The following is a 25,430-nucleotide window of genomic DNA, read 5'->3' as shown; positions in this document are numbered from 1 at the left end:
AAGGCTGAGAGGGGTAATGGATTAGCCGTGATGGAATGGTGAAGCTGACACAATGGGCTGAATGGTCTCACTCTGCTGTCTTATGGTCTTAAAAACACTAACAAATTCAGTGAGATTCTTTAACTATAAAAACAGCACATACTCTCAATAATACAATTACCAACTTAATGTTGGATTCATTTTCAAACTGTACTAAGAATTATTATAGAGAAAGAAGGAGTTTAGCATTTTTGTGTTCAGAACTTACGTGGCTTCAATTACAACTCCAACTCCTGCAGGCTGTAAAGCTTCTGTGATTGCAACAGCAATTTGTTTAGTGAGACGCTCTTGGACTGCAAATGGGCAGAACAATGTACCCATTAGAAAGCAATTCAGAGTTAACTGTTACTTTAAAATGGGAAATTAGACCTGTACTTAATGATGTTTATTTCAATATACTTTTTCTGACAAAACTAAATTCGGACCCGGATCAGCGCTCACTCTTTATCGAAGGACTGAGTTCATGCAGCCACTCTCCCTGCATGCAGACGAAAAGATGTTGCCAATATTCTGAGATTTATGTGATTACTGGGCTGTATTTTATATCGGCTTCCTTCAGTTTTTTTGGTGTTTTCTTTCTTGTGGCCAATTGGCGGCTAATTTTTTGTATATGGGGGGGGTGGTTTTGGTGCTACTGTTGCTGTTCTTTTCTATGAGTGAGGGGGTCAGGGATTATTATTGTAGCTGTTTTTTTCTGCGAGTGAGGAGGTTGGCGATGGTTATTGTCACTGTTGTTTTTTTCCACAGATGAGGCAGTCAGGAGTTGGATGCTATTGTCACTTTTTTTTGCACGGGGAGGGGGTAGAAGATATTGGGTTCTGCAAGTTTTGTTTCTTTTTTGTGCAGGGGAGTTGATGTTTTTTCTTTCATCAACTTCCATGGTCTTTCTGTATTTCATGGCTATCTGGAGAAGACAAATATCAGAGTTGTACATGTATACTTTGACAATAAAATGAACCTTTAAATTCCTACTATATAGTAGTTTGATACACCATGCAAAAGGCAAGTGTTTGAATATACAGCTATTAGCATAAAAATATATTAAATCCTCATAACTCTTCTCATTACTTCTGTCTGCGAGGAGGGCATATGTCAGGTGGTAAAAACCCTTCATGGTGGATGTCACGTTCTTGAGGCACTGCTCTTGAAGATGCCCTTAACAGTGGGGAGGGTTGTGCATTTGATGGAGCTGGCTGAGTCAACAACTTTGTGATCCTGTGCAAGGGAGCCTCCATAGCAGGTTGTGATGCAACCTGTAAGAATGATCTCCACCATTCATCTGTAGAAATTTGCGAGAATCTTTGATGGACATCCTCAAACTCCTAATGAAGTCGAGCCACTGGTGTGCCTTCTGCATTACTGCATCAATATCTTGGGCCCAGGACAGATCCTTCGAGACACTGATGCCCTCGAACGTAAAGCTTTCTACCTCAATGAAGACCGGTGCATGTTCTGCTGACCCTTCCCATTCGTTAAGTCCACAATCAATTCATTGATGTTTAACAATTTTCATTGAACAGTGGCCCCACTGGGTTAGTTTATTAATTATTAGACCAAACAGCACAAAGAGTATAGTTAAAATTAGGTAAGCATAGAAGAACACGTGTAGCAGTATGCCATAAAACTTACTCCATATTCCGTAATTGTGTTCATCTGACAGGCTCAGATTCACACTCCTGCTATGTCCTGAAACCTTAGTTCCTCTCTCTATCTCAGCCTAGAAAAGATTCAGTGATTCAAATACTCCATCCACAAGATCTGTAAAGAGTATTCCATATTTGTCTTAAAAGGAGTGTAGGTGTTTCTATGAACTTGTGCCTCAACGTTACAGATTTCCCCATGAGGGAGACTTCCTCTTGTCATCTATCCTGTCAAATCCCACCAGAATATTATGTGGTAAAATGCATATCAAATTTAAAAATAAAACGTTGGCAGTTTAATTAACTACCTACCTTGAAGTCTCCTACTGTAAATCTCAACAATTCTGGAAAATCAAAATTCAGAATGAGCAATTAATTTAAGCATGTACATAAATGCAGTAGAAATGCTTCAGTAAATTACAACAAACTTTTCCTTTCACTCAGTCTTTTTTTCCCTAGTGTGGCATGATCACAAAAAATGGCATTTAAGTAAGTCTTAATGTTATTGCTTCTCTATGATATTTGCCATTTAATATCAAAATCCATAACAACATTAATATCTGTACTTTGATATGGCATTTTTCTGAACTAAGTCAGCTAAAAAAAAATACCAGGAGGATGCATTTGAGAAAATGTTTTATAGTAATACATGTACAACAGGTTTATGAATAGGTAAATCAAATGTTTCAATAGCAACAAGATACTCATGGTAAATGAAGTGTAAATGGAGTTAATTTGAATAATTTTGATTGCCAAGGTGAATTTCCATTTCAGATTCATGGAGATGCATCCTGAAGGTAAGGAAGGAAAGTCGGTATTCCATAGATGATCAAATATTAATGAAAGAAATAGTGCTGGAATAGCAACTGACCAAAGAGGCTGGCTTTACTAAATGATGGAAAGTTCATTTTCTAATTCACAGAACATGAGGACTTCTCCAAAGAATGATAACTTATTTGCTTTAAGTAAAAACATTAGCTCGAACTGCTGGGATAGTTTGATACTTGACAGATGTCAACACACTCAAATAGTCAGCTTTTGGCTACTATGCAGAGATTACTTTGGAGTCTATTGTAAACGCACAGGTACAAGTTGTTTTTTATTGGATAAATGAGTGTTGCAATATTCAGATATTTCAGCCTTGAACCTGCTGGTCCATCTTTCTTTGATGTGTTACTGTTGACTATGAAATATTCCCATTAAGGGTGGTAGTTGCTAAATATGCTGAAGGAAAGATCTTTACACCTGAGGAATTACAGAAAAATGAAATCTAATTTATGTAAATGTTCGCAATTGAAACTAATTAATTTTTGCTCCAATTCTACACTTCAAAAGGTGTGTTAGTAGATAAATTATAATTGATTTATTACAAAACATAAACTAGTTAACCACATAATTGACTGAGACATGTAACAAAAACAAATGCAACATTACAGGACTGCACCAATGATTGATTTGTGATTTCTGAACAAAAATCAGATTTTCAGTTTGAGTAGATCTGTTCTTCTTTCCCTTGAGGATAAATACATTAAAAATATCTGACAACCTATAAGTACAAAATCAAACTGTTGTCAAAATATAATTAAAGAAATATTGTTGATATATATGAAACAAACAGAAATATATGTATTCTCTTCACCATACAGTGACATTCTGGCTGATAGTCTCATTCAACCACATTCCTGCCATTCTTAGTATTCTCGATCCTCTTTCTGCCCCAAAAATATATTGACTTCAGTTAAGCACCTACTCAATAACTTGGCATTCATATATATCTTAAGTGTATCTTGAATCCAAAATAATTAATGAATTAGCCCAGATGTTTTTTGAAATTATGGTTTGTTAGCAGTACACCATATCTGATATATTCAACAGTCATTTTGCACCAATTTCTTAAGGTAAATGTAAGATGTTAAATAAAAACAAAGCAATGATGGAAGGCATTGATTTGAAGTAAATATGCCCTCATAGTTCCTCATTCACAGCTATTCACTACTTACCTGGCTAGCTTGCTAAGACCAAGGAGCCGCTTCTCAGGTAGATAACCTATATGTACCTACAGAACGGAAAGAAAACATTGACTCCATCTGACCACACAATGAGGGGACCAAGAACTTTCTCAGCCAGGTCAAACTGAAATATCTAAACACAAAAGAGATGCTGATATTTTCTGATGGGTCCCGAATCAGTATGAGGCCAAATGTGTGCAATGGGATGACCATGCAATTGTAAGCAGCCTTTTGGAATAAATAGCAAGCTGTGAGTAATACTGCTCCAGGAAAAGGTGTTCATTCAACTACAAGACAATGAACTAAACTATATGCAACTCTGATTTTCTAGAGGTACTAACAGCCAGTGTTATATCTCTCAAGTCTTTGGCAAAACGGACGTTACAGAAGATTTCCAGTAATGCAATGGTCATGCAAATCTACATCAATGGCATTTGGGTATCTTTTGATCACACCAATATATAGTAATGTTCAACAGTTAAATATGATTAAAATAGTTCATGAAGAAAAATTACTGGCACACATGCACCATGTTACAGTAGTTTTAACTTCTTTCTTCTGTCAAACCAAAGACTTAGGGTATTGCCACAGATAACAACAATTGGGGAAATGCAATTTTGTTTCATTGGGTGCTTGCTCCTATTCAGGCTAACTGAAATAGTGCACATCCAACTGAAACCATTGTTTCTACAAACTCCCATTTGTTGCATCTTTCACTCTCTCTCGCTCTCTCTCAAGCTCTTAGGCCTAGTTACCTGGCTAATTTGCTCACTCCTATAACTTTTCTGTTTGGTATATAACCAATTGAAACCTGGAAAAAAAGGAGAGAGTTTCAAAGGTAGAGAATCTTACATTTAATAGATTATATTGGTAACTCTGGTTTATGAGTAGAAAATATAACTGAAGAGACAATAAAGGAAATTAGTTTGCATTTCATCAGGATTAATCTTGGTTAAAGGATGTTTAAAGGGCAAAAAACAAACCTGGCAGGTTACAGTAGCATGTTGTGTTGTAATATGTATTGCATCCTCGATTCTCTGAATGCTAGATTTTGTGACTTTCTCCCGAGCTTCCGATCACGGGTACAGTTACTTGTGGACCTTAGCGTCAGATTTATAAAGCAAGCGGAGCTTGTCCAAACTTCCTGAGAAGTTTGAGATCGTCTGAGTTATTATACAATTGGCAAGCACCAATAAAAAGAAGTTAAGTTTAAGCAGAGCAGCCATAGTGTGAGTGGGATGGAGTTAGAGTGAGGAACTAAGTCTTTGGCTCAAAAGCTTCGGGGAGGAGAGGCAGAGGCTAGTTTGAGTTTTTGTCCTATTTACCTTTCTTTCTGTCTTAGTGTCTAACTAATGTGGTCAGAATGGTTCCCTGCTCAGAGATGTGCTCCTCATACAAGACTCAGGAGATCTGGGAGATCGCCAATATGGTGCAGCTCCTAATGGACCATGTCAGCAAACTAGAGATGGAGGCAGGATGACCTTCGGCTCATTTGGAAGAAAGAGTACAGATAGGTGTACAGAGAGGTAGTCACACCCAACTTGCGGGAGAAAGAAAAGGAATAGGCAGTTAGTATGGAGTACCCCTGTGGTCATTCCCCTCAATATTAAGTGGACCACCTTGGATACTGCTGGGGTTGCGGGGGGGAATGACCTACCAAGGGAAAGCAGCAGTCACCAGGTTCTGGCACTGCAGCTCAGAGCGGAAGGGCCAGAACAGAGGAGAGCAGCAATGATTGGGGATTCAATAGTTAGGGGAACAGACAGGAGATTGTGTGGACATGGAAGATATTCCTGGATGCTCTTTTGCTTCCCAGGTGCCAGGATCAGGGACATCCCAGATCGGCTCCACACCATTATTAAGGGGGTGCTGAGTAGCTAGAAGTCATGGTACACTTTGGTACCAATGACAGAGAAAGGAAAGGGATGATGTCCTGTAGAGAAAATACAATAACCTTCCTGTAATGATTGATTAAAATATGCCTGCATTCATCTGAGTTGAGAAAAATGAAGCGGATTTCATAGACATTCAGGATTCTGCGAGGAACTGACCATTGCTTCTGAGAGGTTGCTTTTCTGGCTGATCAGATTATAATGTTCTTTAGAGAGGGGTAATTAAAAATCTCTGAAATACAGGTGACCCAAATATTATGTTTGCTCTGGTTACAGAAATGTGCTGTTGTGAAATTCACAAGCCATAAACACAAAAACATAAGATACAGAATGAAATTTGCTTTTACAGAAATAGTGTCTTTTTAAAAAAATTTTTTTTGCTCAGCATAACAAAACTTTCAATTTACAGATACATATACATTTCATCCCCTCACAGATATCAGCTATCAGAACACTTCCATCAAAATATAGACATCACCCCAACATCCTATACAAAAGCCCTTATTAGTATAGCAGACAGGTTTACATCTATATACTGCAGAAAAGGTTGCCATGTTTTCTGAAAACCATTTGTTTTTGAGTGTACCATACATGTCAAAAAGCCCAAAGGAATGTATTCCATGATTAATTTACGCCAACCAAAAAGTCCAGGGGCCTTATTGGATATCCAACAAAGTAAGATGTTCTTCCTCGCACCAAAAGTCAGGATGTTAAAAAGATTTTTCTGATGTACGTTAATAATACGACTGCTGGGTAAGCCTAAGAGGAAAGACACTGGGTCCAGTTCAAGCTCCATCTTCAGAATCTTTTGCATTTCACACAAAATATTACTCCAGTATGCCTGAAGTTTGGGACAAGTCCAAAAACAGTGGGTAAAAGTTCCAGTATTTACTTAACATTTAGAACACATTGGAGGAACCCCAGTCTTAAATTTCGAGAGACAATCTGGAGTCAGATGGGCTCTGTGCAGAATTTTGAGTTGCAATGCTTTAGTTCTATTACAAACTGAAATTTTCTTTGCATTATCACAGATATCTTCCCATGTTTCAGCTGTCATTTGTACTCCCAGTTCTCCCTCCCAGACCCTTCCCAGCTGCTCAGTCTCAGGATGCTGTAAAAAGTACTGAGAAATTGTATGTCTAAAAGAAGTATTAAAGAAACACCAAATGTTTTGTTTTTACCTCTCGTGTTTTGTTGGATTTGGTGGGAAATAGAGATTAGCATTATGGAAAACCATGATATGGGTGGTTTGTAGGAACACTACCACTCCATCGCATGAAAGTTACCTGTGCACCATTTTTGCAGGGCTGTGGATCTTTGGTTCATGAATTGTTCAAATCAAGAGCAAAGTTTTTTTTAATATATCATGGGAATGAATGGAGAAGGAAACGAGGTGTTGAAGGCTTTGGGATCAGAAATGATCACATTGATCAGCAATGCAGTTTTGGGTCCCTAGAGTTTAATCCTCGACCTAATGTTGTTAAAGTGAGAAGAACCAAGAATACTACAATTAGGCAAACCATGACAGCTGTTTGGATCTATTATTTCATTATTGTATGCTTTTGTTTCAAGATGTGGAGAAGAGCATTAACTAATTGATTGAAAAGTGAGTCTTTAAATCCCTTAAATAACCTAGACCAAGCAACAATCCCCATTAGAAAAAATGTAGCAATTTATAATTCCTCTTCCATCTAATATTGTTTTAAAAATAAATTGAAGAAAAAATGATTATGAACAATCCTGCTACATAAACATTTTGTCGATAAAAATGGCAGTAATCTTTATCCAGGATTACATAGGCAATTGCTCTATTTGTCCCCAAATCAAAGGAATGCACAAACCCAGCAAAACAAAACATAACGCTTACAATATATTATCAGATCAAATGTACTGCAGGCAATAGAAGATAAGAAGACTTTTTCCTCCCCAAAACATTTGAACATTGTACTATTTATTATTCTGCAGTTAAAATTCAGCGATGAACTATAGCCTAAATTGGCCACTGTTTTGCTGGTCCAACAAAAGGAACAGTTTGCAGGCCGTTCTACCGTTGACTTTTATGTCTGGTTGTTGCAAACACACTCTTAGACAATGCAGATGTCAGATGCCATTACGCTTGATCTGCTGCTCTGCCAAAGGACTCAATATGAAGTACGAAGTGCAAAATGTTCTGAGCGGAAGGGCCAGTTGCATTCTACACCTGGTAATTCCAATTAATTGGTTGGGGTTGCTGACCTTAGTAGTAAACTGCAGCAGTTTGTTTTATTTGAAAGCAATATTAAACAGTTAGTACATTTTAAAAGTTAATACCTAGGGAACAGATTAATATTTTTATTTAAACCAGTCATGAAAAATGGTTCATTCCAGCACCACCTGTATAGATTTTGTATGTTCTCCCTGTGACTGTATGGGTTTCCTTTGCGTCTTCTGCTTTCCACCCCATGTCCAACGATTTACTGGTTAGTAGCTTAATTGGTCATTGTAAATGGTCCTGTGATTAGACTAGGGCTAAATGGTGTGTTGTTGGATGGCGTAGTTCACTGGGCCGGAAGGCTGTGTCCCGCATTGCATCTCAGAAGTAAGTAATTTTTTTTTTTACAGTGAGCTGTCAACAGACGGAGGAGATCTCAAAAGGATTTTTTGCATCTGTATCTATACTGGATACGGACACAGAGTCTATAAACTGAGGCATACAGTAACAAGATTATGAACCGTATATGGAATATAGAAGAGGAGGTTTTTGCTGTTTTAAGGCAAATTAGGGTGGAAAAATACCCAGGACTTGACAAGGTGTTCCCTCGGATCTTAAGGGAAGTTAGTGTAGAAATTAGAGTTTGGCAGAGGTATTTAAAAAATCCTAAACTACAGGTGAGATGCTGGAAGACTGGAGGATAGCAAATGTTCTTCTGTTGTTCAAGAAAGGTTCTAAGAATAAGACAGAAAATTATTGGTCAATAAGTCTGACATCGGTAGAGGGTAAATTATTGGAAGGTAAATAATTGAAATTATTACAAGTATTTGGATAGACAGAACCTGATTAGGAATAGTCATAGTGGCTTTGTGCGTACTAGGTACCATCTGATTAATCTTATAAAGTTTTTTTTGAAGAAGTTACCAGGAAAGTTGAAGAAGAAAAGGCAGTGGATGTTGTCAAGATAGACTTTAACAAAGTGTTTAACGAAGTCCTGGATGGGAGGCTGGTCAAGGAGGTTCAGTCACTCGGTATCCAAGATGAGGTAGAAAATTGGATTTGACATTGGCTTCAAGGAAGTAACCAAAGAGTGGTACCAGATGCAACACACACAAAATGCTGGAGGAACTCAGCAGGCCAGGCAGCATCTATGGAAAAGAGTACAGTTGATGTTTCGGCCAAAAGAGTATGTTGACTGTACTCTTTTCTATAGATGCTGCCTAGCTTGCTGAGTTCCTCCAGCATTTTGTGTGTCTTGTTCGGATTTCCAGCATCTGCAGATTTTTTCTTGTTAGTGATCGTAGATGGTTGTCTCTCTGACCAGGGGCCTGAGACTAGTGGTGTGCTGCAGGGATCAGTGCTGGGTCCCTTTTCATTTGTCATCTCTATCAATGATCTGAATGATAATGTAGCTAACTGGATCAGCAAATTTACGGATGACACTAAGACTGGGGGTGTACTGGACAATGAGGAAGTCTATCTAAGCTTGCAGCGGGATCTGGACCAGCTGGAAAAATAGCTAAAAAAAACGGCAGATGGAATTTAATGCAGACAAGTGTGAAGTGCTGCACTTTGGGAGGAGAAACCTGGGTAGGACTTGTAGTGGACAATGGGTCACTGAGGAATGCGATAGAACAAAGTGATCCATAATGGGGAGACAAATCCGTAATTCCTCGAAGGCGGTGTCACAGAGTGCTTTTGGCATACTGGCCTTCGTAAATCAGAGTTTTGAGTACAGGAGTTGGGGTGTAATAGTGAAGTTGTATCAGACATTGGCGAGGCCAAAGTTGGAGTATTGTATGCATTTCAGGTCACCTACCTACAGGAAAGATATCAATAAGATTGAAAGAGTACAGAGAAAATTTCGAAAGATGTTACTAAGACTTGAGGACCTGAGTTATAGAGAAAGGGTGAATAGGTTAGGATTTAATCCCTGGTGCATAGGAGAATGAGGGGGAATTTAAAGAGGTATACAAAATTATGAGTATGAGAGTAAATACAAGCAGGCTTTTTCCACTGAGGCTGGGTGAGACTGGAACTCAATGTTATGTTTTAAGATGGAAAGGTGAAATATTTAAGGGGAATCTTCTTCAGATAGAAGATGGTGCGAGTGTAGAACAAGCTGCGAGTGGAGGTGGTTAATGCAGGTTCGATTGACGGAGGTTTGGATGTCCATGGATGGGAGAGGTATGGGGGGCTGTGGTCCAGGTGCAGGTCGGTGGGACCAGGCAGAATACCAGTTCACACTGACTAGATGGACCGAAGGGCCTGTTTTTGAGCTGCAGTGCTCTGTAACTTCATTCGACCTTCCTTCCCTGCAGCCTGTCGCAGGAATCGGCTAGGCCTCAAGCTTTAACATCAAAGACAGGCATTGTTTGTATCAACTGAGTGTACAACTAAACACTAGATTGAGATTCCATCTCAGGATTACACTTTTTTTTTGCTGCAGCTAGTCCCAGTCTAAAATTAAAAATTCATATGGAGGAGGAGTGTTGGAAACATAATCCTTAAGCCCAACAATGAGGGCAGAATTGCAAAAATATTGCAAGAATACTAATCATTTTTTTTACTGGAAATGGTCATGGTAAAATTCAATATTCACTAAATACTTATTGACCATTGCTGTTGAATTGATCCCTTAGGCTTGATAGAAAACAAACATCCCCTTACAGAGACCTGCTCATGCAATAATTTTCAAATTGTATTAAGGTTCTGTCAGTTGTGATCTGCTTTATTTTGGTGATGTCTACCCTGGAGCATTCCTTGCACTCACTAAAGAATTTTTAAATAAATGTCAAGGGCTTTTCAAATGCTCGAGCTCTGGGTGTTGGTGGTGGGGTAAATCAACCTCTTTCTATTGGAAATCAGCCTTCAAAAAAATTAGTGCATGACCCAGAAACCAACATTATGTCACTTTTCTCATTAGACGTTTTATCTCACTGTGCAGTTTCACTACAGTGTGACATTGTATTCAGATTAGCCACTCAGTTAATGCTGTGGCTGATCTCAACTTCAGATAGATTTTGTTGTTCTTACCTTTCCAATAAATGGAACTAAATGATGTTCACACATTGAAAACATGTCAATGTCCTTCACTATTACCATCTCATCATGGTCCTCGTCAAATATGGCATCATTCAAAACATCTAAAGAGGAAAAGACATCATCTATTATATAGCAAGAAACATACAGGACTGAATATACTTTTTGATATTAAATCACTACTCATCATTTGGAGCGAATGGAAAGCATTTCAAATTGCTTAGTTACAAGTAGTTAGCAGAAGCTGTAACATCTTTCAACACACACAATATGCTGGCGGATACATCCATCTCCAATGCCAGCACATCGTTTCTTACATAATGTGCCGAAATGCTCCAAGTGCAGTCAGACCAATGCCTTATAAAGCTTCAGGATTACATTCTTGATTTTATATTCTAGTTCTCTCAAAATGAATGCCAACATTGAGTTTGCCTTCATTACCACCAACTCTACCTGCAAGTTAACCTTTAGGAAAGGACCTCTCTAAAGAAGGGGGTTCCCAAACATTTTTATGCCATTGCTTAATGGTATTGGTCCATGGCATAAAAGTGTTTGGGAACCCCTACTTTAGAGATTCCTGCACAAGGCCTCCCAAGTCCCTTTGTACCTCTGATTTCTAATTGCTCCCTGCTTAGAAAATAGTTTTATGCTTTTTTTAGCCTTCTACCAAAGTGCATGACCAGATATTGTTTTACACTGTATTCCATCTGCCACTTCTTTATGCATTCTCCTAATCTGTCTAAATCCTTCTGCAGATGCCCTGCTTCCTCAAAACTATCTGTCCTTCCATGTATCTTTGTATCATCCACAAACTTTTAGATTTTAGAATTGCCAGTAATGCACACACCACTGCCTCTACTTCCTCAGACGGCTGATGAAATTCAGCAAATCCCCAATAAGGATGAACTTTCAATCTACATGGCCCTTGTACTTCATTTGTCCACCTGCACTACAATTTCTTTTTATCAGTAATACTATATTCTGCATTTATTCCTTTTGTACCTCTGCAATGTACTTTTGGAACGATCTGTCTGAAAGGGGTGGTATACATGTTCTTATCTCCTCAATGGTGCTGAAGTTGAAAGGGTTGAAAGCTTCAAGTTTCTGGGAATGAACATCAGCAACAGCCTGTCCTGGTCCAACCACAGCCAAGAAAGTTCACCAACACCTCTACTTGTTCATGAGGTTAAAAAAATTTGGCACATCCCCATCAACCATTACCAATTTTAATCAATGCACCATAGAAAGCACCCTACCTGGATACATCATGGCCACTCCACTCTGCCTGTGACTGCAAGAAGCTGCAGAAAGTTGTGGCTCAGTTCATCACATCACATCACAGAATCCAGCCTTCCATCTCTGGACTCCACCTGTACTGTTTGCTGCCTCAGTAAAACACTCAGCATAATCAACCCTGGATATCTCCCCTTCTCCCCTCTACCGCTGTGCAGAAGGTACAAAAGCCTGAAAGCATGTACCACCAGGCTCGAAGACCGCTTCAACCCTGGTTTTAAAAGACTACTAAATGGCTCCCCATTATGACAAGATGGATTCTTGACCTCACAGTCTACTTTGTTATGATCTTACACCTTATTATCTACCTACACGCTGTGTAATGATTTGATCTGCATGAACGGTAACGCAAGACAAGCATTTCACTGCACCTGGGTGCATGTGACAATAAAAAGCTAATTCCAATTCCAAAGAGCTTCTCCCTGTATCTTGTACATACCACAATAACAAAGCAATTATCAATTAGCTAAGGAAATATCTTTTAAGAATATAGAAAAAATACTTCTAAGGCATTAACTTTGCCTGCTTTCCCTATTCCTTTTCAAAGAATGCAGTATCACTATTCAAGCAAGATTTTCCCTTGTAAGATCTAAGGTGACTAAAAGCTGGGCCTCTGTACCTCCCTCTGCAACTGGATCCTCGACGTCCTCACCAGAAGACCAGAGTCTGTGTGGATCAGAAATAACATTCCTTTGAACAATACCTCAAAACTTTTTTGCACTACTTATTTAACACACACACTTCTTACAGAGGCCCAGGTTACAGGGTGAAGGCCGGGAACTGGGGTTGAGGAGGAGAAAAAAAAAGGATCAGCCGTGATTGAGTGTTGGAACAGACTCAATGGGCAAGATGGCATAATTCTGCTCCTGGTCTTATGGTCTAACATCTCCACCTCGCTGATAATCAACACTGGTGCACTTCAAGGACGTGTGCTTAGCCCACTGCTCTACTCTCTTTACACCCATGACTGTGTGGCCAGGCACAGGTCAAAACTCATCTGCAAATTTGCTGATGACACAACTATTGTTGGCAGGATTTCAGATGGTAACGAGAGGGTGTACAGGAGGGAGATATATCAGCTAGTTAAGTGGTGTCGCAGCAACAACCTTGTACTCAGCATCAGTAACACCAAAGAATTGATTCTGGCCTTCAGAAAGGGTAAGATGAAGGAACAAACACCAGTCCTCACAAAGCCATCAGAAGTGTAAAGGGTGAGCAACTTCAAGTTCCTGGGTGTGAGCATCTCTGAGGGTCTATCCTGGGTCCAACATATTGATACAGTTACAAAGAATGCACAACAGCATCTGCGTTTCATCAGGAGTTTGAGGAGATTGGTATGTCACCAAAGACACTTGCAAATTTCTACAGATGTACCGTGGACAGCATTCTAACAGGCTGCATCATCACCTAGTATGAGAGTGGGGGATACTGCACAGGATCGAAATAAGCTGCAGAAAGTTGTAAACTTAGTTAGCTCCATCATGACACTAGCCTGCCCAGCATCCAGGAGAAAGGCCTCAGAAAGGTGGCATCCGTTGTTAAGGACCCCCATCACCCAGGACATGCCCTTTGCTCACTGCTACCATCAGGGAGGAGGTACAGAGGTCTGAAGATACACACTCAGTGATTCAGGAACAACTACTTCACCTCTGCCATCAGATTTCTGAATGGACATTGAACCTATGAATAATACCTCACTACTTATTTAACACGTACACACAGTTCTTACTGTTAGTTGGTTTTTATGATGTATCACACTGTACTGCAGCCATATAACAACAAATTTCATGACAGATGCTGATGATATTAAAATTGATTCTGATTATAGTAGTTTTATTTCCAGTTTATATTTTTTCCTTTAGAATGGAGTTCATTACATTTCTTGCCACTAAAGGCGGCTACGAACGGCCAATAGTTTTGATATTACTGTATATGCTTTTATCCTGCCTTTGCTTTGAGGAACCCATTCTCATGTGAACTCTGGTTTTTCTCTCAGGGGTGGTTTAGGGCAGTGTACATTATTGAGATACTCTGGACATCCATAAGGAATCCTGAGGATTCTGAAATATTTTGTGATACAAAGCAGACATTTTACTAATTGTTCAGAATCACTCTAATGGTTTTAAGATTTACAACACCAAACTCACTTGAGAGGGAAAGGAAATAGATTAGGCATAAAGACATAGGAGAAAAGTGTGCTGGAGGATAAAAAAATTTATGCAGTATGACATGACATGGAGTACTGTGTGCAGTTTTGGTCTCCTTACTTGAGGGATATACTGGCTTTGGAGCAGAGTGCAGAGGAAGTTCACCAGGTTGATTCCAGAGATGAGGGGGTTAGACTATGAGGAGAGACTGAGTTGCCTGGGACTGTACTCGCTGGAATTCAGAAAAATGAGAGGAGAACTTATAGAAACTTATAAAATTATGAAAGGGATAGATAAGATAGAGGCAGGAAGTTGTTTCCACTGGTAGGTGACACTAGAACTAGAGGACATAGCCTCAAGATTCGGGGGAGTAGATTTGGATGGAGAGGAGAAGGAATTGTTTTTCCCAGAGGGTGGTGAATCTGTGGAATTCTCTGCCCAATGTAACAATGGAGGCTACCTCAGTAGATATGTTTAAGACAAGGTTGGATAGATTTTTGCATAGTAGGGGAATTGAGGGTTATGGGGAAAAGGCAGGTAGGTGGAGATGAGTCCATGGCCAAATCAGCCATGATCTCATTGAAAGGCAGACCAGGCTCGTGGCCTACTCCTGCTCCTATTTCTTATGTTATTGGAGAGTTGGAGACAACTGGGAAAGAGCAAGTGAAGGGGATAAAAAGGAAATTAAAAATAGTACAATATTATCTACTCTGTTTACATGCAGAGCTAAGATTTTAAGAAAATTTTACTAGTACTCTGTTGAAGAACATTTACTGAAGAAATGTAAATTCCAGATCCAATTCCTGAACAGGAACTATAAAACAATATTCTACAGCCAGTTCAAATGATTAAAAATAAGAACCATGTAAATGAAGTTTCATTCCTGTTCCTCAGTCTCTCTAGCAAAGTGAATAAAGACAACAAGATGTTATCAACTGTTATTTTCAAATTGATCCAAGGAAACTCACTTTATTGCTCTAGAGGTCTGAAGATCCAAAAGATTATGGAAGTAAGCAGGAAGTCTTTTGAAGCACGACACTGTGATTTCACAATGGAGTGCAGCATTTCATAGTTTTTTCCCAGTGCGGAAATTATGCAGATGTGAATAGGTAACAGTTATTGTTTCAATCATGGAAATTCGAATACAGAATTTATGAAGTGGAGATTAAAAGTAATATAACAAACAGACAACTTTTTTGTTGGAAGTGTCTGAATAACTCCTGCCATTTATGTGTTTTGTTTTTCTAACTTGTTTCTTTTAATTAGGCAAACCAGTAAGCTGAATGGTGATCTGAGCAGCTACATACAATACCATAATGCAGAAAAAGGAACTTGAAAAGATGGTTGATGACACTGGCAATTAAAAATATTCTGTCACAGAAACGGGACTTCTTCCTCAAATTTCTTCCTCTAGATACCTTATTTCAAAATATTCTGGCAGAGAAATCAATTTCCTGAATAGACACTTGGTTGGCTGGAAGTGATGCATCAACTATTGCATCAGAATATTTAACCAGAGTGATTAAGCAAAATGTATTTCCATTTTTAAACACAAGTAGCTTTGTGGCTTCAATTTTCTTTCATTCTTAATTTTCTTTCCAACTTAGTTTTGATAAATCTTTGTGCTGTTGGAAAATCCTCATCTGCAAACCCTCCACTGTCTTATCATGCTCTATGTTTCCTATTCCTCAAGTTTCACACCCTGTTCAACTCTACCCTGACAAGGAATACACTTTCCATATAGTTCTTTCATTTTAATATACTGTATTGCATTCCCACACACAAAAAATTAAGCACATAGCTAATTGCCAGCATCTTTCAATATACTTATTTTCTGAGAAACAATAAGCAAGAGAGATAGAATATCTAGAGATAGAAATGAATAATGCCTTCCCATTCCCATATGTCAGTCCATGGCCTCCTCTACTGCCGCGATGATGTTGGTGGAACACCTTATATTCCATCTGGGTAGCCTCCAGCCTGATGGCATGAACACTGATTTCTCAAACTTCCGTTAATGCCCCACCCCCCTCACCATTCCTCTCTCTCATCTTCTCTCCTTACCTGCCCATCACCTCCGTCTGGTGCTCCTCCCCCTTTCCTTTCTTCCATGGCCTTCTGTCCTCTCCAATCAGATTCCCCCTTCTCTAGCCCTGTATCTCTTTCACCAATCAACTTCCCAGCTCTTTACTTCACCTCTCCCCACCCTCCCAGTTTCACCTCTCACCTTGTGGTTCCTCGTCCCCTCCCCCCACCTTCTTACTCTGACTCCTCATCTTTCCTTCTCCAGTCCCGATGAAGGGTCTCGGCCTGAAATGTTGACTGTACTTTTTTCCACAGATGCCACCTGGCCTGCTGAGCATTTCCTCCAGCATTTTATGTGTTGTTTTTATTCCCTCTTGTTCATTCGCACAAAATTAAAAATCAAGAAAGCAAAGCTGAATAATTTTGTTTTATAAAATCCACGTTAAATGAATGGTTAAATGCTGGGATATTTAATTAACTGAATTTAATTTAATCTTTTCAAACCTTTCAGAGTTGGCATTTCTGAAAATATTTCCACTTATTTTGAAAAACATTTTCTCCTCAATCCATTTTTCAAAAAATGCATTATTACTTGTGGCTCACAGGATCAAAGTAGCACTGCACAATGTTAATTTCCTGTCTTTTATCCATGACCTTTGTCTGTAATTACAGAAACTACAAAGTGTGCATAATTCTTAGTTGTTAAACATAGACTTCAAACAAAACGCTTGCACTGTATCAATGGGCTTTATTGATTGCATTGGCTCCTTATGGTTCTCATAGTCAGGGGTGGTAGTGGGGACAAGCTCCCAATACTTATTAAATGCTCCCAATGGTATGCGTTTCAAATAGCCTCTGACAACCAAGTCCAGCTACTGGCCTCCATGTGTGGCTTAGCTACTAAGCCCATCAGAACCATTTCTACTGACAGGAGAAGGGGCAAAGGTGGGTTACTGGTGCCTTAAAACCAGTTACTTTGGGCAGATAGGCTCGTCTACCTAGGGAGTTCACGACTGTTACTATCACAGCTGTGTATATTCTGCCGCAGGCTGACACTGACCTGGCTCTCAAGGAACTGTACGAGACCATCAGCACCCTGGAGACTGCACACCCAGAGGCTGCCTTCGTCATCGCTGGTGACTTTAAAAGAGTGTGACTGTCTAAAGTCTCTCCAAAGTTTTGTCAACACATCCAGGTGAGCACACGGGGAGATAGCATACTCGATCACTGCTACTCTCCCTTCCGCAATGCTTACAAAGCGCTCCTCCAACCGCCATTTGATCAGTTGGATCATTCCTCCATTTTGCTTCTGCCGACGTACAGGCAGAAGCTGAAACAAGAGGCAGCCATGGTTAAAACCATCCACTGTTTGTCCGATCAATCGGTCTCCATGCTACAGGACTGCTTTGATGACACCAACTGGAATGTCTTCGAGTTCATGGATGCGGTCACAAGCTTTATCCGGAAGTGCATCGAGGATGTTGTCCCCCAAAAATTGGTCAGGGTCTATCCAAACCAGAACCCCCAGATAAACAGTTCCAAGCAAGCAGCACTTATCGCACGAGATAGAGCTTACATTGCCGGTAACCAACAGGAACTCAAGAAAAGTAGCTAACATCTATGCAAAGTCATCAAGGCAGAGAAATGACAATACAGGGACAAGGTCCAGACACAACCCTCCACCAACAACAGCATATGCAGCTTATGGCAAGGTCTGCACATCATCGCAGACTTCAAAGCTAACCGCAGTGGTGCTGCCAACATCGCTGCCTCTCTCCCAGATGAGCTTAAATCTTTTATACGCTCGGTTCGATATCACCAACACTGAGCCCCCAAGGAGAGCCGCTGAAGCGACCTGCACCTTGGTCATCTCTGAGGCTGAAGTACGCAGGTGTTTACAACAAGTGGACAGTCGTAAGGCTATGGGACTGGACAGCATCCCAGGGTGGGTACTCAGGATATGTGTGGCACAACTGGCAGGTGTGTTCACTGACATTTTTAATCTCTCCCTCTCCCAATATAGAGTCCTCTCCTGCTTCAAAATATCCACCATTGCCTCTGTACCTAAAAAGACCAGGGTAACATGCCTGAACGATTGGTGTCCTGTCACAATCACCTCAATAATAAGCAAATGCTTTGAGAGGCTGGTCAAGGACTACATCTACAGCTTGCTACCACCCACACTGGCCCCCTAACAATTTGTCTACTGACACAACCAATCAACGGATGACCACAATAGCCACAGCTCTACACACCATCCTTCCTCATCTGGAGAAGGAGGACGCTTATGTGAGAATGCTGTTCTTGCACTACAGTTCATCATTCAACACGATAATTCCCTCCAGGCTCGACAAGAAGTTCAGAGACCTTGGCCTTCACCCTGCCTCATGCAGCTAGATCCTGGACTTCCTGTCAGATCGCCAGCAGGTGGTAAGAGTGGGCTCCCTCACCTCTGCCCCTCTGACCTCAACACAGGTTCCCCTCAGGGCTGTCTACTAAGCCCCCTCCTTTACTCACTGTATACCCATGACTGTGTCACCATCCACAGCTCCAATCTGCTAATTAAATTTGCTGATGATACTACATTGATTAGCCTAATCTCAAATAATAACAAGGCAGCCTTCAGAGAAGAAGTCATCACCCTGACACACTGGTGTCGAGAAAACAACCTCTCCCTTAATGTCACCAAAACAAAGGAGCTGGTTGTGGACTACATTAGGAATGGAGACAGGCTAACCACTATTGACATCAAGGGATTTGGAGTTGAGAGGTTGAACAGCTTTAAATTCCTCGGCATAAACATCACCGAGGATCTCACGTAGTCTGTACATACTGGCTATGTGGTGAAAAAAGCACAACAGCTCCTCTTTCACTTCAGACGATTGAAGTTGTTTCGTATGAGTCCCCAAATCCTAAGGACTTTCTACAGGGGCATAACTGAGAGTATCCTGACTGGCTGCATCACTGCCTGGTATGGGGACTGTACTTCCCTCAATCGCAGGACTCTGCAGAGAGTGGTGCGGACAGCCCAGCGCATCTGTAGTTGTGAACTTCCCATTGTTCAGGACATTTACAGAGACAGGTGTATAAAACGGGGGAAAGAATCATTGGGGACCTGAATCACCCCAACCACAAACTGTTCCAGCTGCTATCAATGGGAAACTGTACTGCAGCAAAAAAGCCAGGACCAACAGGCTCCGGGACAGCTTCTTCCACCAGGCCATCAGACTGATTAATTCATGCTGATACAATTGTATTTCTAAGCTATATTGACTGTTCTGTTGTACATACTATTTATTACAAATTACTATAAATTGTACATTGCACATTTAGACAGACGTAACAAAGATTTTTACTCATGTACGTGAAGGATGTAAAAAAATAAAATCAATTCAATTGTTGGCGTGAGACTAGAATTTTATACAGGATGGATAGATAGAGTTATTAGCCAAGGGGGATTGATTTTTACAGGAATTGTGCGAGTTTATAGTTAACTCAATTATTGACAAAGTCTTATTTTCAGACCTAACCATGATAAGAAAGACCACTTCTTCATGTCTAGAAACACCACTGTAAGTCATTCACCAATCATATGCCACTGCACAATCCTTTATAGTCATAATTAACTAATAATAATCAGGAATTAACAAAACACAGTTCTGACAATGATTTTGGTTAGTGGTTAGACAGCCAAATAAATAATCTAACTTATATTATTTAAAGATTAAACTGGAGATTTTTCAAATATCTTTCTTCCATTTAATGGCAAAAGAACACATCGATTGTCATACAAAATGATTAGCACCAGCTAAAACAATTCCAATCACTGTAAATATTTCAGCAACACGTTTAGTTGACATACAGAGTTTCAATCACTCGGGGATATGAAACAGTAAACATGATGAGACCATATCTTTCAACAAATTGAGATTAAGTTTGACTTCACCCATTTATTTTCAGAAACTGCATTATATAAAGACAATGGGTTGATATGGCAACTGTCTCAATTGTTGCAAACATCTCAGTGTACACCCTGGTTACAGAAGAAACTGATAAAAAGCAATGGGAGTAGCTTATCAACGCTATTGTAAACCAAGGAAAAACTAAATGAAGGATATTAAACTGATACATTATTGAACAGAACTCAGTAAAACAGGGTAAACATACAGCTGTTCTTTTTTACTTTCCCCTGTAGTTCAGTGAGATATTCAAGTGATTTTTAAATTCTAAATGTCACAATCATAAGACTACATGTTGAACTGAAAGAACTTAAACCGGAGTCTTTCATAGCAAACGTCCAGTGCTTTATTCACAGCTTTAACCCCCTGAACAGTAGCAGTGACAGCCTCATGGGTTTGAACTCTTTCAGTTCAATATACTGTATATGATGGAACATCTATATTTAATGCCATTGTCCCTGAATTTATATGTAATTAAGCACCTGTTGAAATATATCAATGATGATGATATGGAAAATACAAGCATATGTCAGCTGGGCATGTGCAAAGACAAGTGAACACACTGAGTCAGGAAGGCCCAGTAGGAAACTCTGAATGAGAAGAGGGAACAGAGTAGATCACTGTAGAAAATGTTATTTTGAACCAAGGTACAGAAGAGACTAGGTGAAGAGCTACAAGACTGAGACTTCAGTGCCCCGCAGGGAACAGTTGCATCAGGAACGTGAGCCAAAGGCAGAGGTCTAGATACTGGATAGGTTTGTGGCTGGAGCTGGGGCTCAGAGCTTTTCTGCTTTCCTTGTTCCCTTTGAACACAGAAATATTTATTCTACTATTGTGTAACCCCAAGATCAATGAAATGAAAGTGTGCTTGTGTATTAATGGAAAGAATTCAGTAGTCCTAGGAAATCCTCTTGGGCCATATTACTGGACATCCAGCCTCGCCAAGGTTCTTTGTAATTGGATCAACTCTTGCATTGAAATCCTCCCGTCATAAAGGTTAACCTAATTATATACTGTACCTACAGATCAAGTTTTAGAAATTTGAGAGACAGAAGCTTTTCTAAACAATTTCAATCTCTTTCAAACCTCTAACATTAAAAAAAAAACCTGCCTTCTATGTTCTCTTACAAAGTAAATGATGTATCATTTTGCCACATATTCAAAATATCCTGTCCTTGCCCAATCACTTATCCCATTCATAACCCCCGAACCTCTCAGCTCACACTGAGATCTAGCACCAGGAAATTTGGATATGATATACATGATTCCTTCAACTAATTCACTGATGTGGTATGTGTGCAATTGAGGACATAGCACTAATCTCTATGGCATCCTACTGGAAGTAACTTTCATATTCAAGAACAACCTATTTATTCCCACTTTCTTGCTATACATTGACAAATTGTCAATGCAAAGAAGGAAAGTAGGAATAAATGGGACAAATTGTCAATGCATGCCAGGATATTATCCCTGATACTGTTTGGTCAGCAATGAAAGTAATTTAACTTTCACACTGGTGTGGTATTATTGCTATCATTGCTAATCTAGCGTGAAGATCAATATCAAAATGGATTGTATTCCTCTGGCAGTTCCAGATTTCCACTTTTCTTTGTACAAGCTTTTTAATAGTTACACTTAAAAGGCATATCACTAATTTTAAGTGACAACCGTGTCCTACTTTCATTACACAAGAGGCCACTCAGCCCAGAGTTGATTCTAGCTCACAGAACAATTCCCAACCCCCCCATCCATTTTCCATGCAATTTATTTTCTTCCACATCCCCCTTCAACTCTACTACTAGCAACCTGCAAAGGACAACTAGTCTATCAATCTGCATGTATTTAGGATGTGGGAGAAAACTATTACATCCAGGGAAAACCCACGTGCAAACTCCACGTAGACAGTGCAGAGTTCGGTACTGGACCTTTTTGGCAGCTGCTCTACTACTTCTCTAATGTGCTGCCCATTTGCTTTGATACCACCTCGCCCCACCCCCCACCCCGAGAGAGCAGTTCCACTTAATACACAGTTCTAGTCATTTCTTTACATCAAACATTCCACATTAATTCAAGCTTGCTCATGGCAACTTGCCTTCATAACTTAGCTCGTTTGGATCTATATTTGGATTAAATGCCCTTGGTCTTCCAGAGTTCCTTGCTTCTCACTGTTTTCTCTGGTGTTTCCCAAACTTGCTGAATTATTATTTCCTCTCCTTGGGCACTCCCCTCATCCATGCCCTATTCTTCAATGCTAATTAGGAATAATAATTTGTTTTCACTCTCTTCATCTGCCCTGCTAATGGGGAGGCTTATCCCTTTGAGCAGTCTCTTGAGGCCAGTGTTGAATGAACCATAGAAACTACAGCACAGAAACAGGCCTTTTGGCCCTTCTTGACTGTGCCGAACCATTTTTCTGCCTGGTCCCACTGACCTGCACCTGGACTATATCCCTCCATACACCTCTCATCTGTGTACCTGTCCAAATTTTTATTAAATGTTAAAAGTGAGCCCGCATTCACCACTTCATCCGGCAGCTCATTCCACACTCCCATCACTCTCTGTGTGAAGAAGCCCCTCCTAATATTCCCTTTAAACTTTTCCCCCTTCACCCTTAACCCATGTCCTCTGGTATTTTTTTTCTCCCATAGCCTCAGTGGAAAAAGCCTGCTTGCAATCACTCTATCTATACCCAAGATAATTTATTTTATATACCTCTATCAAATCTCCCCTCATTCTTCTACACTCCAGGGAATAAAGTCCTAACCTATGCAACCTTTCTCTGTAACTCACTTTCTCAAGTCACGGCAACATCCTTGTAAACCTTCTCTGCACTCTTCCAACCTTATTAAACACAAAATACTCTGCAGATGCTGGGGTCGAACAACACTCACAACACGCTGCAGGAGCTCAGCAGGTCGGGCAGCATCCGTGGAAACGATGAGTCGACGTTTCGGGTCGGAATGTCGACTCATCGTTTCCACAGATGCTGCCCGACCTGCAGAGTTCCTCCAGCGTGTTGTGAGTGTTGTTCAACCTTATTAATATCCTTCCTGTAATTTGGTGACCAAAACTGCACACAACACAGAATGGTTTTCACTCGATTTCTTTTAGCTCTAGAATATAAGCCATGCATGAGAAGTGTGAGTCAGTATTCTTGGGGCAAGGGTGGGGGGGGGGGAGAAAGGGATTTAAGAATGGTGCACTCCTTCCATCATTTTTGAACAGATGATCATTTCATTGCCATTTCACAACGCCATTCCAAATATTCCTGTTCCACACTGAAATCACATGACAGGGATTCCCATAAGTTGCTGGGAAGTTATGAGGAGGACCTGAGAACTTTTTGAATCATTTCCTTTGTCACATGACCGGCAACAATGAATATAGAATTGAGTCAGGTTTTATAAAAACAAACATTTATTAAACTCTGCTCAAAAATAGCAAAATGTATTTAACCGACTAACTTAACCGGAAATTAACTGCTATACGGCAACTCTGGAACAGTTCTTAAAAGGGTAAATGTGAAAACAGTTCTTAAAGTGGTAAATTCGAACACAGTTCTTAGAATGGTAAATTCAGAAGTCCAAGAGATTTATACAGTCAAGTAGGAGAGACTTTCTTGAAGTAAAGAATTCCTCGAAGATGTGACGTTACTGCTGATCCCAGCCGGAACCTGCCTTGTCCGCAGGATTAACAACGACGGAAATAAAACGGTTTAAAGGAACTGACCTTTTCCTCTGGAGAATATACACTGTGCAATCCTTCCTGCTTTAGCAGAGGATATCTCAGATGCAGGTCACTATTTCTTGAACGAAGATTCAATAAAGGTCGATCCTCTCCAAAACCATCAAACGACATCAGCCTTACTCGACTCGGTGAATTCCTGTACTTTGGTAACGTCTTCACTCTCCAATACTACTTACGATAGAAAGTAGAACTCCACTTTAAAACGAAACTGCGTCATAAGATGAATACACAGCATAACGGAGTAACTGATGAATTAAATAAGGAACTAAACTTAAAAACTCAACTGGAAAAATTAACTGCGTCACCACAGGGGTCTCCCTTTTATACCTGTGATGAACATGTCATCACGTAACCTCACACTGGCAGGAAAATTACATCATCCCATCACATGACCATTACCTCATGCTCATGAGATACTCAATTACATCATGGTCATAAGACAGTTACAAGATCTATAGGCATCCGTTACGTCTCATGAGACCATGGATTTGCGCCTTGGAAGGTTTCCAGGGAGCAGGCCTGGGCAAGGTTGTTTGGAAGACCAGCAGTTGCCCATGCTGCAAGTCTCCCCTCTCCATGCCACCGATGTTGTCCAAGGGAAGGGCATTAGGACCCATACAGCTTGGCACCGGTGTCATCGCAGAGCAATGTATGGTTAAGTGCCTTGCTCAAGGACACACACGCTGCCTCAGCCAAGGCTCGAACTAGTGACCTTCAAATCACTAGACAAACGCCTTAACCACTTGGCCACGCGCCAACACAAGTCACAAGATATCCATGAGGTATGTAACACCTTCAATCTTTTACTAAGCTCTTGTTGTGATAGAACATGAAATAAGATGCCTGTCATTTTAGAAGCCTAATGCTGGGATGTATGAACAAAATAGCTCAATCACACGAGTCAGATACGAGCCCAGGGCCTCAACACTGGGGATAGCAACCTGCCCTGCTAGGCTGTACTGATATGGTTCACTTATCCCATTAGTGAATCTGCATTTATCAGACATTTTATGGTGGTATCACTCTAGTGCTCTGAGTTGTCTGCTAGAGGCAGTCTAAGCCTCTGAAACATACTGGAGGACAGATATCATTGCTGCCAGTTGATTGGTTTGAGGTCTTGATCTTTGAACAATCTTTTCCTCAGAAGCTGTACTGGCACACTGGAGGGAATGATGAATTTAAGCATTGATGTCTCCCTTCACTCATAAGTGGGTTGTGTTTTCCAAGGCCATGTTATGGACTTTTATCATTTGTAGGATTTCTTTACGCAATGGAACAGGGAGGTACTGATATTTATTACCTGCTATGCTTTAGTGATAATGATGACTTGGACCTGGGACTCTAAATGTGTACATCAGCAAGTGTTGTCTGCACATTGCAGCTTGGTGGTTGAGGGTGATGTGACTATGACTCCGGGAGGGAGTTGCCAAGGTTGAACTAGTTCCA

The 25,430-nt window shown here is 40.2% G+C and overlaps 1 protein-coding gene across 2 annotated transcripts in view; it reads right to left on the bottom strand.

The window, feature by feature from the left end:
- The window catches only part of gch1 (GTP cyclohydrolase 1), a 46,495-nt gene that overhangs the window by 8,805 nt on the left and 12,260 nt on the right, over window positions 1-25,430 (bottom strand). Inside the window, exons 2-5 of one of the 2 annotated variants that reach the window (XM_072268589.1) lie at window positions 10,808-10,917; window positions 3,680-3,735; window positions 1,992-2,023; window positions 248-332 (exon numbers count right to left, since the gene is read on the bottom strand). In XM_072268589.1, coding sequence (XP_072124690.1) covers window positions 248-332; window positions 1,992-2,023; window positions 3,680-3,735; window positions 10,808-10,917 — 283 coding nt within the window. The other variant, XM_072268598.1, reaches the window with a different exon arrangement.

The sequence above is a fragment of the Mobula birostris genome, chromosome 1, assembly GCF_030028105.1.
Source record: "Mobula birostris isolate sMobBir1 chromosome 1, sMobBir1.hap1, whole genome shotgun sequence".
NCBI lineage: Eukaryota > Metazoa > Chordata > Chondrichthyes > Myliobatiformes > Myliobatidae > Mobula > Mobula birostris.
Note: the sequence above shows the minus strand (reverse complement) of the source record. Positions and strands in the feature narration are given on the sequence as shown.